The 13,973-nt window shown below is 54.3% G+C and overlaps 1 protein-coding gene across 1 annotated transcript in view; it reads left to right on the forward strand.

Annotated features, from left to right (window-relative positions):
• Positions 1 to 13,973, forward strand: part of Cspg4 (chondroitin sulfate proteoglycan 4) — a 35,099-nt gene that overhangs the window by 4,810 nt on the left and 16,316 nt on the right. The window contains exon 2 of the mRNA XM_051197526.1: positions 13,466 to 13,629. Coding sequence (XP_051053483.1) covers positions 13,466 to 13,629 — 164 coding nt within the window. The remainder of the gene's footprint in view (positions 1 to 13,465; positions 13,630 to 13,973) is intronic.

Below are 13,973 nucleotides of genomic sequence, written 5' to 3' on the forward strand. Positions count from 1 at the left end.
CCACACGGTGCTTCCTTAGTGGATTGGGGGGAGGCCTCCCTGCCCTTTGTCCTTATTCCCTGGCATGGGTGGTGGCCTCACCCACGGAGTAGCAGCCCCATGGGAACAGATGTCTCATCTCCTCTCTCCTGGCTCTCCACCACATAGCTGAGTCCAGGACTGGTCCACTGGGGGTTGTAGAGGTCACTGACCAGGGATTTCAGAATGGACCTCAAAGTGCTGCCAGAGGGCCACACTGTAGCCCACCTGGAGGTATATGATTCTGGGAATATGGGACACCTGTCTCATCCAGGGCACGTGTAGCAGCTTCCTGGGGAAAAAAATGTTTATAGATTGAGTTTTATGTCCTTTCTTTGCCAGGAGTGATGGCACACTACTATAATCCTGTACTCATGAGGAAGAAGCGAGATTGAAAGTTCATGGCTAGCCTAGGCTACATAGCAAGACCCTATCTCAAAATAATGATGATGATGATGACAATGATGATAAATGTTGGGCTTGGGAATGTTGCTCATTTGGTAGAGTGCTTGTCTAGCGTGCATGAAGCCCTGAGTTCAGTCCCCAGCAGCACCACATGCATGCAGTGTGACAGCATGCACCTGTTATCCCAGGACTTGGAGGTAGAAGCAGGAGGATCTGGGGTTCAAGGTTATTCTTGGCTAAATAGTGAGTCTAAGGCCTTTAGACATTCTAGACTCGATAGTGAGTTCCTGTGTCAAAAAACAAAACAAAAATATACTGTATTAATAGAGGATTCTGTGGTGGGGGGAAGGGAAGGCGGGGGAGAGAGATTACTTCAAAGAATCCTACTCAAGACTGATTGCAGGGTTTCCCATAAAGCATTCTTCTCCAGGCAGTCCAGCAGGAAGCCTGAAGTCGGAGAGCAGCCCCTGAACACAGCCTCCTCACACCCAGACTCTGAGGTTTCTCCCATAAAGCATTCTTCTCCAGGCAGTCCAGCAGGAAGCCTGAAGTCGGAGAGCAGCCCCTGAACACAGCCTCCTCACACCCAGACTCTGAGGTTTCTCCTGTCCCAAGACTCCCACTCTGCTACTCCTAAAATCAAATAGGATTCCTAAACAGTCAGGTTGGCAAAAGCCTCACTGTCTCATTGCCGGCAGACCCCACCACGCCAATGCTATTCCGTGCCCTTCCCTCCCTACCGCGCACCAGCCTCCATGGGCAACGTGAATCGTGTCCTAGTGTCTGGTTGAGCACGGCCATCAGTTAACATCTGCTATTGCCAGCACCCTTCCACATCTGCCCCAGGTGGGCTCCACAACTGGACTTCCCTCTCCCAATCCTTCACGCTTGCTTCAGCACCACAGCCCCTTGGAGTCTTTTTACCACTAAGGGCTCTGAGACATATAGCCTAGTCAGCTTTTCTCTTGGGACCCTGTACAAAACAACCTACTTTCACCTTCCCTGTCTGCTGACCCATGGCTAGACACTCAGCAGGTGTGCATGTGTGAGTATGTGTGTGCCCACGCATACATACACACAACAGTGCACTGTTGTGTGAGCCCTGGCAAGAACGACGTCCAGCCCCCAATCCAGTAACCCTGAGGGAAGCCCCCCAATTCAGGACACACACCCTGGCCCGGGAAGGACTTCTGACTAAGTCTAGGCCAATCTGCTCTCTGGGGAGCAGAGAAGACTGGGGAGAGGAGGCCAACTTCCGTTCCCACCTAAGAGCAAACCCTTCCCCGCCCACATTTCAGGAGGGGCAGCTATAAATATCAATGGGCCCAGGATGCTGATTCCCACGACAAGAGCTCCTCCCAGCCCCCTTCACTAGTGCACAGGCACTGGGGCCAAGAAGCCCTGCTGCAGCTGGGCAAGGGAGGCTCCCCCCCCCCTTCTTGGCAGAGGAAGAACAAATCACCATTTTGGGGAGTCTCTGGGCTGTGGATGAGCTCCTTCCTATTCTCATTTTGACCCAACCCCCACCTTTCCTGCTCTCAACCCCTGTTCCTCTGAGACCTTCTATGGGGAGGCAGGAGGCTAGGCACAGTGGTTACAAACATGGTGTTAGAGAGTCCATCTGGGATTAGATTCCAGCTCTACCGATCCTTGTGTGACCTTGACATGGCCCCCTCTGAGCCTCCAGTTAGTCCTTTACAAAACAGGAAAGACTAATCCCTACCTCTTACATATTTGAAAGCCAACAAAGCCAGATAGTGGCCTGGAATAAAAGCTCTGTGAGCACTGCTACCCGAGGTTGCTGTTACTCTGTCCCCACTGCCTCTCTGGGGTAGGTGGCTCAGCAGTGGGGTTCTCCTCTTCAGGAAGGGTTCCAAGGCAAGGACTCCGCGAAGGTTGTCAGCCAGATGCTGCCCAACCACCACACCTCCAGCCCAGGACCCATCCATCACAAAGTGGAGACAGGGTTCCACATCTGTGCTGCTTGAGGGCTGAGGTCCCACCTGCCTCACTGACAGAAGCAAACGGTCCCTCCTGGGTACCCAGAACCTACATCCCAATAGCTGACAGCCCTGAACAAGACACACTGAGCTGGCATGCAGCTGAAACTCAGCTAGAGGATGCCAAGAGAGTAACCAAAAGATACTCAAACCCTATGCACAGAGAAAGTAAGTGAGGAGGAAAAAAAAAAAAAAAAAAAAAAAAAAAAACGGACCCCTGTACTGTTTACGGGCAGGGGAAGCCTGGCCTCTGCCAACCCCACAGGCCTTCTCTTGGTACACTTTCCAACTCTGACCAGAGCCCAGTGACTTTGGCATAAAGTGATTTGATATCAGGGGACCATAGGACTACTAACACCACTTGTAATCAGCAATAGTGGCTGCATAATAGGGAACAGAAACTCAGGCTGAGAGGTTGAAAAGAGTCTCTGGGATGCTGGCGATGTTCATGTGTGAGTCCAGAGAGGACATTCGAGAAAAGAATTTCCAGAGAGGACTACAGGGTGAGAAGTCTAGCATTGTGGCTCTGGAAGAACCCTTGGGTGAAGGACTATCCAAAGCCTAAGCCCCAGGTTGAGATCTTACTATCTGGGTACCTCTGCCTTCAACCCATAGCCTTCTGGGAAGGGCCCAGCTAGCTCCCCGGATGTGCTAATAGAAACCAGGTGCCTGCTCCTGGCTGTTTCTGTCTCCAGGCATCTGGGACCCGTGTGCTTCTGGTCACCCATCTGTAGCCCAGCTGAACCCTTCTAGAAAGAGACTGAGTTAGAAGCTTTGTCCACCAATCAGTAACAACTAAGGGGTAGGGAACTGGAGCCTATGCTTACTATGTGACAGGTTGAGATATCTGACCCTGCTGTGTGGCCTTCAACAGACTTCTATACCTCTCTGTGCCTCTGCATGGAAACTTTCATCTCCCAAGTCAGCTCTAAAACTCTGAGTCCAAAAGCTCTTAAGAATGGGACAGGAGCTCACTTCTAACTAGCTGCTTGTTCTGGGCGCACAGTAAGAGCCCTGGTGAGCCAGTGTTCCCTGGCATTGGGAAATCACTTCCCAAAGTTAGCCCCAGACCCTTGGGCTCTCCCAGGATGAGAGCTTCCCTCCACCCCCGGTTCCCATCTTCCATCCCCTAGCTTAGCCCCACCCTTCCAAAAATAAACTCAGACCACCCCATTTTGTCTCAGCCAGACCCACCCAGCCCCTCCAGAGCCAGTTGAGTCACTGCTTGGGACTGCTCCTTTTTTTAACTGTCTGAGTCACCGGTTGTGGCTATGGCTGCATGACACATGCCCAAGCTGAAGTCAGCCCATAGTCCCTAATAAGCACAACAGCGCCAGCATCTGCATAGTGCTGGCAGCAGGTGGATGTCCCTGCTGCTTTGGTTTGTAACCTCTCAGGACTGGGAAGCTCTCTCCCTAGTAAGCCAAAGTTGGAACTGACCCCACAGGCCCTGCCTGACCTGTAGCACTTCACTGCATCTCCACCAGACCTCAGCTTGTACACCAGCAAGAGATGCAGGGTCTAGAGATGAGTGGAAAGCCTGGCTTCTAGGGTGAAGGCCACAGAGATGCCTACTATTGCCCTATCTGGTCAGGCCCCACACTGTGCCTATAGTACCTTGAAGGCTCCCTATAGGCAGAAATGCCCACTTGTGGCTTCCCCTGTTGCTCCTGCCTACCATTGGGCTGCTGTCTCCCTCCTTGTCTCATGTCCCATCTCTGTCTCTCCATCTTGACATTTGTGGTCCCTGGCTGGCTGTGTCCATTTCTCCCATCCATCTCCTCCTTCCCTATCACTAGCTTTGCATCTTTGCTCTCCCTGCTCTGGTCCTGCTCTTTTTTTTTTTTTTTTCATCTTTACCCAGTTTGGGTAACAGTCTGAAGTGCCCCCTCCACAGCTGGCACCCCTCGCCCTCCTCTGTCTCCTCAGTAGACAAAATAAACCCACATCCACCCATTCCCACATGGGAGTCTGGGCCCCTGAGACCGATAATCCCAAGAGAAATTTTCCATCCCCCTCACCCGGGCCTCATCCCCAAGCCCAAAGCATAGGCTACATCCTGTCCCAGGGAATGTCAGGATCCCACAGGCACTTCTTTAGAGCCTGGGGGATGGGGAGGGGGCCTGGGAATGGCCCCTCCTTGAGCTCTGCTGGAGCAGGGGCCTGCACAGCTTCAACCCCTATCCTCTGTCTGTGGCTATGCCTCCAGCTATAAATAGGGGCTCACAGTCTATTTTCTTTAAAAACAAGCATCAGACTGGGTCACCATGGCCAGAAAAGCACTCCCTGGCTAGAGCAGTCTCCCACCCTTTCTCAGCCACTGTGTCTAGGCCCCTTTAGTTAGCAGGGCTAGAAAGGAGGCTAGGGCTGACACTGTGAAGAATATCCATGGAGAATATCAGAGGCAGTCTTCGAGGTGCTATTTGAAGCACATGGGCCACCTGAGGGCATGTGGCTACCTTTCATACACCCATCCCCACCATCTTCCTCCATTGCACACAGTCAGCCTTGGGCCTGAGACTCAGTGTCACCAAAGAGAAGTGGCAGCAACGTAACTCCCCAAGCCACAGTTGAGCGTCTTTGAACCCCAAATGAAAGGAGGGTACGTTGGCTATGAGACAAGGGAGGGAGGCATGAGGCATGTCCTCAGAGGAAAGGGGCTGCACCCAAAACAGGGCATGGGGATCTGTTGGGTTTAGGCAGAGAAGCCTGAGGTCCAGCATGGCTGACACATGACAAGTTCAAGGCAGATGAGGAGGAATGCAGTAGACAGGCCACTCAGGGCCTTCCACATCATGCTTGGGGTCTGGGGACTGATCGTGAGGGGGAGAACCATCCAAAGTTCCCGGGCAAGGGAGGATGTTGGGTAAATCAGTTTAACTGTGGCTACTACCTTCAGTGGAAGGCAGGAAGTTAACTAAGGCGGGCACAGGATGGTGGCCGTCTGCCTTGAAGAATGGCACAGTGGGAAGGGAGATTAATTTGAGGGAGAATTTAGAGGCAGGATGGTTGGAAAATAGAGATCCATTAACTGTGAAGAGGGAGGAAGGAGTGGATCCAGGAGAATTCAGACTTCTGTCTATAGCAGCTGGATAGTGGGAGCTTTCCTTGGCCAGTGAGCAAGTTGGGCCAACATGACCTTGTTTGCTATGAGTGGTGTTAGACACGGGGATTCCTGTCCCAGATGTCCAGAGCCACCGGCAGTGGCTGGCCCAGCAGTGGCTGGCAGAGGCTGGAAGAAAAAAGAAGATGTGTACTATGGCAAGAGTAGGGTTTAGTTCCTGGTGGCGACAGGTGGCAGGAAACCTAATTAGAACCAACTCCACGAGGAGGCAGCCCCACATGAGGTGTGAGGTCTTGGTCAGGGCTCTGTGGATGGCCTGATCAGGCCTGGACCTGGTGGCTTCTGGGCCCAACCTTTCAGCCACGAACTCCTGTGGCTGGGCACTAGCCAGTATGGTGTGTTCCTCTGCTCTGCCTGTCTGAAACAGATCTGCTTCGTAGAAAATTCTCAGGTCTGGGGAGACGGCTCAGAGTTTAGGGGCACTGGCTGCTCTTCCAGAGGGCATGAGCTTGATTTCCTGCACCTACATGGCAGCTCCCAACTGGCCATAACTCCAGTTCCAGGGGCTCTGACACCCTCTTCTGACCTCCACAGGGACTACATGCCCAGACATATGCAAAGGCAAACACCATACACAAAAATAAATAAATAAATAAATAAATGTTGTTAAAAAGAAAAAGAAAATTCTCTAATGGGGCCAAATGTCACCTCCTTTTTATTTCTCCATATTCGTGTCCATGAACCATGTGGATATGCAAGTGACACAAGCCTGGGTCCTACCCTGAAGAACTTCTGGCTCATAGGGTTGTTGCTCAGGAGTAAAGCACATGCTTAGTATGAGCAAGGCTCCGGTTTGCTCTAACACACACACTCTCCAGCACACACACACACACACACACACATACACACACACACTGCCTGCCTGCCTGCCTGCCTGCCTGCCTTATAGGATTGTTTCCCATCCCAGCTCACCCATCCCATCTCCAAATCCAGCTTGCCAGGCGAGGGAGCCCTGAGACACCTTCCAACAGCCCTGTAACAACAGCTCCCCTCTCATGACTGGTCTGTAGCACTGTGGTCTGTGTGTATATGAGCTCTCCATGTGAGAGGGCTTGGCCTGACAGACACTCTCAGAGTAGCTCCCCGTCCCCGCCTTGCCTCGCTCCTAGACCCCCTGTTCTCCACCCTTCCTGACCTCCAAGATCCCAGTGGGCAGGACTGGCATTTAATCACTAGCTTCTGAGAAGACTGGGCCACCTCTTGCCAGTCCCTCCCGCTCCCAGCAGCCCCCAGAGGCCACCGGCCAGCAGCTGCTTCAGGCAAACCCAGGCCGTCTCACCCTGCCAGCCAAAGCAGATGCGTTCCCTCGGCTCTCCACTTCCTCCCACTTCCACCCGACCCTGACAGAGGGAGCCTCAGGGGGACAAGAAGGGAAAAAGTGTGTCTTTCCCAGGCAAAATGCCAACCCTCACACCCTCCTCCTACCACAGCCGGTGCAGATGCTCCATTTCCGACTCACGTGCTGCAGCAACCACTTCTGCGCACAGTCACCTCCTTGCTAGCACCCACAGCACCCAGCTCTGGAGCCACACCCACAGGGGCTTCAGTCCTAGTCTGACCTGTGTCTCTGTGAACCCCTTGAACATGGAATTGTCCTCTGGAAGCCTCAGTTCCCAGCTTGTAAGGTGGGGGGGGGGGGTGTCTCAGAGAGATCCTGCTAGGTGTCCGGGGAGTCTTTTATCTTTTATCTTACCCCAGCCTGAGCCCACTAAGATGGGAATCTCACACCCCAAGGGCTTGGCCAGCCAGGATTGGGGAATGTGGAAAAGGGCCTAGAAATCCACCCATCTGACAAGGAGGAAAATTATAAGGCAGAGAAAAGCCTCTTGGAAGCCTGGCCCGGCCCTCTTTGCCTGGGGTAGGGGAGCGGTGGGGTTCCACAAAGACTCCATTGAGGCTAGCTTCCTCCCTGTCCCAGCCTCCAGCCTGGGTGGACTCTGAGCCATTGGTTCCATCAAAACCCCTCATTTTCCCTCCTACTTCCTCCTGTGCCCCACATGGCCCCAGGGATGGGATATGTGGCCAGACGCCCAGGACACTAGCCCTGCCCCTAGAAAGCTCACAGGGCATCTCCCAGCCCGTTTGTGCTCTCTCCAGGAGCGCTTCTGCCTCGGAAATCATCCCTAGTCCAGGCCCCTCAGCATGGCTGACTGATGGTAGCTGTCTAGAGGACCAGCAGCTGAGGCCAGTGCCAGAGCCAGAGTTCAGACAATAACCAAGGAGACTGTTCTGTTCTCGCCTCTTTGGACTTTCAAGGAACCAAAAAGTCAGCGCGAGAGTGAAGGCCCAAGTGTGGTTCTTGTGGCCCTCACAGTGCTTGGGGTGAGGGGAAGCAGACCATGCTGACCCCAGCAGAAGTCTTTTGGTGTTCATTCGTAGAGGTCATTTGCCTGTGACCCTCACAGAGCTTGGTGGTCCAGCACTGCCCTGGGATGAGGGTGACTTCCCCCTCCCTGAGAGGGAGGATGACTTCTGTCCCAAATCCCAATCCCATGTGATTTTGAACTAGTCTTCTGCTGTTCACATGGCTGGGAAGCCAGGAATCGGGCGAGGATGACCAAAGAGCAGACAGTGTGCCCTCTGCAGGGATGTGGGCAGCTCTTAGCAGTGGGAGGTGTCCACATGGCTGGCAACCCCAGTGCCATGCCTATGGAGGCTATTGTGCCTTTGGTCTGATCTGAACCTGTTCCATTTCACCTTCTCCTCCATACCCTTGGAGTAGCAGAGGTGAGGAAACATGGTGGTCGGGATCAGGATTGTAGCTTGGCCTTGTGGGGGGTGGGGGGTGCTAGTGGAGGATATGTGGGGAGCAGATGTGGTAGCAGATATGCCCCCAAGCTAGGCCCACGAGCAGATTTGCTCTTGCCAAGGGGTCCCAGGAGGGGGCAGGTATTGTAGATCATCCTTCAGTCCTGGCCAACCAGGATCCAGAGCACAGTTTTAATAGCCCTTGGACCCAGTGTCCAGCCTCCTCACAGACCCCACACCCACCTACATGTACTATCCAGGTATGCTGACTCACACTTACACCCTGATCTGAGGGGACTCCATGGGCTCCTTTTGTCTGCCTATCACTTTGCTCCCCCAGCCCAGAGAGTCAGCAGCCAAGGTGCCAGCCTCTGGACTCTGCCACCCCTGGCCTCTTTCAACTTTCCCTGGCTTGGAGGCAGACTCTGGTGGAGAAAAGAGTGTGAGTCCTTGGAGGTACAGGAGGAAGGAAGACAAGCTGGCCTGAAGGCTGGGTGACCTCAGAGAGAGCACAGGGGTTCGAGCAGGGCATTTGGCCTATTGCTCTTACAAAGGCAGTATTCAGCCCCAGGTGGGGCGCCCCACGCCCATGGCAGTAGACAGAGAGCCCTTCATCCCTGCATCAGGCCTCCCAAGAGTCTACCCCACAACCATTAGACTCCCTTGAAAACTCCAGCCTCACCCTGCCTTCTGGGACCTGGAACCAGGATGTATTACCCCTGATGGCAAACCCCACAGGCTGCAATAAAGAAATCCGGCCTCCCCCAAGGCGGGATCCTCTTTCTCCCCACTCCCTGGACGTCCCTCATTCCAACCCACAGCAGTAGGCTCCTGCCTCAACTGTCTCCCTTGGCTTCCCCATCTCCTTCCCTAGTTCTAGTCTGTGTCCCTTGAGTTCAGTCTTTGTGAGAAAGGGTCACCGTGTCTCATTTTTCAGGACTTTTCTCGGGATTTCTATTTCTTCCAGGCTGGATCTTCTTTTCCATCCCAATTGCTGCATTACACTCTCAGTGTGTGCGCGTGCGCGCGTGTGTGCGTGCATGTGTGCATGCGTGTGTGCGTGCATGTGTGCATGCATGCGTGTGTGCATGTGTGCAAGCACATATAAATGAATGATTGATGAAGATCGGTCCCCTGTCTCTCTCACCCACCTCTCTTGCAGCAGCACTGGGTGCTACCCCCACCCTGTACCCAGCTGGACAGCATGCACTCCTCCTGCCCATCCTGCTCAACAGCTCTGGGCTCCCATTTTCTCCCTTATAAAGTCAGGCGACGGCAGACAACCAGGAATGCTGCCACTGCCCATGACGCAAGCCAGCTGTGGGGGCCCTCCTTACTGCCCTAGGCTACCAGGGGTAGCACGGCGCTCACAGGGATTCACTGCCAGGGGAAAGGGTGCCGGGGTGGGGTTTCGACAGTGGCTGAGCTGAGACCTGAAACTTATCTTTCTGAGATCCACCCCCATATCCCCTCTATGGCCTGTGCTACAGAGAACGTGGATATTGTGGAGCTTGTTCTCCAGGGGTGGGGGGCCCAGAGGCCTGACTCCCTTGTACCTCCTAGAGCAGGGAGTTGTATTCCCATCTACAGGAAGATGGGCCTGCAAGGCAAGGGAAGTCAAAGACAAAGGTGGGGGGGGCAGTGTTAGAGGCCTGAAGGGGCTGTGGCAAGGCTGAGGGGTCATAGGCAGAGACACTGAGAGGACAGATAGAAAGAAAGAAAGGCAGTTGGCTTGCACAGAGTTCAGAGGACTGTGAGGAGCTGGGTCTACAGCAGTCTCCCAGGACTAGGGAAAGCATCTAACCTAGAAACCTTGCTCCCAGCTGGGCAGAGAGTGGCTAAGGCACATAGGTACTGCCTACACGGGGACCCCTTGTCCCCAGAGCCTGCTGACAAGCAGGAGGTTGAGCATCCTGAGAAGCAACTCCAGATGCAGCATGGCAGAGCACAACTGTAACCCTGCCAAGGTGGTGCAGGGTTCAGGGGTGACTTTAACTACACAGTGACCCCACCTAAACAAAACTGAATGCTAAGTGTTCCCTGGGGCAGGGACCAGACCCCACTGACACACACCCCAGGGGTATCACCCCAGGCATCCAGGAGGCACCCACACAATCTGGGGCCTGCCGAAGGATGGCTAGGAGAAGACTGACCAAAGCCTCCCGTGACCATCTGTGAGAGGGACCAGCATGGCAGGACACAAGCTCTTTCTGTCTCCTAACCCTGGGTCTCAGGAAAAGCATGGAGCCACCCCGCCCTGGGGCCCAGACAGCAGCTCCCTGTTCACAGGAGGAAGGGTGGGAAGCCACGAGGACTTCTCCACCTTCAGCAGAGCTCTGGGATGGGAGGGGCAGGAGCCCTCCAGGAACACATGGCCTCTTTGAGGGAGCCAGGCTTGTCCAAGTAATGGCAGGCAGGCAAGGGAGGCAGGACGGGCTGGGCACAATGGCTCCTCTGTCCTAACAGTTCTGGGCCCTTGTGCATATACACAGACACATAGCCTTATGCAAACCCCACAGGCGCCCCGGCAGCCACCCACATACTCATGCACATCTGTGCAGCCCTGGACACTCACCTGTGACCTTCCTCCACCTAAACTTAAAAATAAATAAATAAAGCCCACACAGGCAGCAAGCAGCCTTCCTGCCTCTCGAGCTCATCTCCCAGAGCCCGGGGCATTTGCCCCTCCCACACAGAGGGCTTGGCCTATCCGCATGACTATCACAACCCCCCTTCCTCAGCCCACACCTCTGTCTCTGCCTGTAAGTTATCTAGAGCCAGCAGGGGGCATGGGAGCAGAAGCCTCTGCTGTCCTGCCCAGAAAGATCTGTGCAGCCCTACTTGCCTTTCAGAGATCTTTGTCTCCTCCCCCCCTCCCCCGATCATTTATTCCCCCTTCCTCTGTGTTGCCACCCTCGCCTCCTCCAAGATGTCCTCTGGGATTGACTTCTGGCTTGTTATTTCTTCATGCTGCACCCTCTTTGTATTTGAAGCCCCTCTCCAGCTGCCCCCTACCTAATGACAGCAATGACTGCAATTTTGAATGCAGCCGATCAGAGGGGTAAGAGGAACATGAGCCTGGAGGTGAGGGGTAGTCCTGTCAGAGTTTCCAAAGCCTGAGCCAGCTTGGTTTCAGAGGCCTCTGTTCGGACAAGGGGGCTGCCCGGCCTGCACACTCCAGCAACACAAGGCAGCCAGTGTAAGTGCCTGTCCACACAGGAAACAGCAGGGCCCCATCCCTCAATGGGCTTATTCAGACCCCAGCTCTCTGGAAAGTACCTCTGCTTCCTGCCACCCTCCCACTTAGCCAAACAGGCTGTTGCTCTCTCCTGTGGGAAGGGAGCAGAGGCAGGTGGTGGTCCAGTGGTTAGGGCCAGTCATGCACTTTGGTGTCTGACCCAGAACCCTGGCTTCATCTAGGACCTAGGAAGCTAACATCTACCTTCTTTCTGTGCAAGGGAGTTTGGGTGGGATTCTCTCAACAAAGGGAGAGTACCCTCTTCCTCGTGGGTGGTGAACAGCCCAGCCCTAGTTTGAGATGTTTACCTCTTTGCAAGATATAAATATTCTCAGAGTGGGCAGCATCACCTGGCTCACAAACCCCCTGAAGGTTTACTGATCAGCTCTCCCAGCTGCTCTGAGCCACTCCAGCCCACCAGGGTGGTAACTCCATCCTGTGGGGGCTGTGTGCCCCGCCCCCTGTTCTATTCTGTTCTTGGTTTTGCCTGCTGCGTTTTGCTCAAGCAGATACAGCGCCCCCTTCAAGCACCTACTGCCTGTCAGTTTCTTGGTCAGAGGTTCCCTGGCATAAGAGACGCTGGGTCTGCAGAGCATGCCAGCCACACCTGGGCAGGCAGCTTTGTGCTCGCTCTATCTTTTTAATTTGAGGTACCAGGAGCCACCAGAGAGATTTTAGCTCAGCCCTGAGAACAGCATTATCTTTCTTGATCATCCCTCCTGGGGCAAAGAAGGCACAAGCCTCTGCAGTGGCTGATGCTGCTCTCTCCGGCAGATGTCAGCTGGTTCAGGCTGGCCAGGGCCCAGCAGTTGTGTAGCTGATGCCAGATCATCTCTATCAGGGCCATCAGCCTGACGGGGCCCTGAAGTTTCAGAGAGGCCTGACTGGGATGAATCTCCTTTCTTCCTCCTGCTGTCTTTGCCCAAAGCTAGCTTTCTGCAGGCAGTCAGGGTTCTAATTGTCACAAAGGGATGGACCAGAAACTGTGGTGGCAGGCAGGAGACAGAGGAAAGCTAATTTTAGGGAACTACCTGGAGGAAGACTGAAGCTGTGTCAAAGGAGAGGCTTCTCCGTGTGGTCTAAAGGGGGCCTGGATGGTGGTCACTAACCCAGGGTAGACCATGTCTGTCCTGCTGCCGAGGAAGTGCTCTTCGGTCCACCTGGCAAACCCGGGGTCCATCCTACCCTTGTGCTCACAATCAGCCCTGGCTTGGCCTAGGGAAGGGGAACTCCGCTGTTGTCTTCCCTGGCTTCTTGAGCAAGTTTGGAAACAGAGAAGCTGGATGTGACTATACACCAGAGACTGGTGATAGTGCTGTAGTAGGAAGCAATCTCAGAGTGATGGAGGAAGTTTTGGACCATTTTGAGTCTGACACTGCATGTGCTCTCTCCATCTGGCCTGAGAGCCCCTGCTCCTTGGCAGACTCTGAGCAATAAGCTGTCCCACCCCACCCCATCCCCACAGGCACTAGGAAAATATCATGAGAGAAAAAAAAAAATACCTATCTGCATTCTCCCATCAGGCACCAGTTCTGGCCAGCCACAGAGGTGAAATGTGGCCATGGCAAGGGATATGAAGAGCCCACCCTAGGAGAAGGAATGTGACCAGGGATCCCCTTCATTGTGAGAGTCCCCTGGAACTCTATTCCTGGGGACTGTGCCCACCAAGAAAGATGATCAAGATGAGACAGGGAGAGACCAGACCCGGAATGCACATTCTCTGGGACCCAGAGGCGGTGGAAACCTGTGGTTTCAGGAACCCAGGGGAACCTGAACAGCAGGCGTCCTAACAAGGCCCCTCGACAGTGCCACATAGGTCTATGAGACATGTCAGCATGGAAGCCCCTCCTACAGCCCAGCTGTCCATCTCTGTGGTACCTTGCCTCCTTCTGCCAGGAGCCTGGCCTTGACCACAGCTCCCTCTCTCGCCAGCCTCCTTCTTCGGGGAGAACCACCTGGAGGTGCCCATGCCCGCCGCCCTGACCAGGGTAGACTTGCTGTTCCAGTTCTCTACATCTCAGCCCGATGCCCTGCTTCTCTTGGCAGCAGGCCAAGCTGACCATCTCCTGCTCCAACTCTACTCTGGACGCCTACAGGTGAGTGGCACACCTGGGAACAGGGCTAGGGGTTCCTTCTCTATTTTAGAATCCCTTGCTTCTGGCTGTGCAACCTGCAGGTCACCTCTGCCCTGGGGTCTTGGTCTGTCCACTGTGCATGGACAACAACGTCCCAGAAAGCATGAGCTCCTGGTACAGTGCTTCTGCCTGCTGGCTGGCTCCGGTCTGTCTTCTCTTCGTAGCCCCTGGCTGGCCATCTGGACTCTGAGAGCACTGACCGCTTCCTTTGTCCACCTTTTCACAGTATCTGACTCACAGGCTTCCTCACTATTGTCCCTGCTTTTCTCTTGCCTGCCTTCCTCTTCCCTGTGCCTGACCAGTCT

This window comes from Phodopus roborovskii, unplaced genomic scaffold (genome assembly GCF_943737965.1).
Source record: "Phodopus roborovskii unplaced genomic scaffold, PHOROB, whole genome shotgun sequence".
NCBI classification, from domain to species: domain Eukaryota; kingdom Metazoa; phylum Chordata; class Mammalia; order Rodentia; family Cricetidae; genus Phodopus; species Phodopus roborovskii.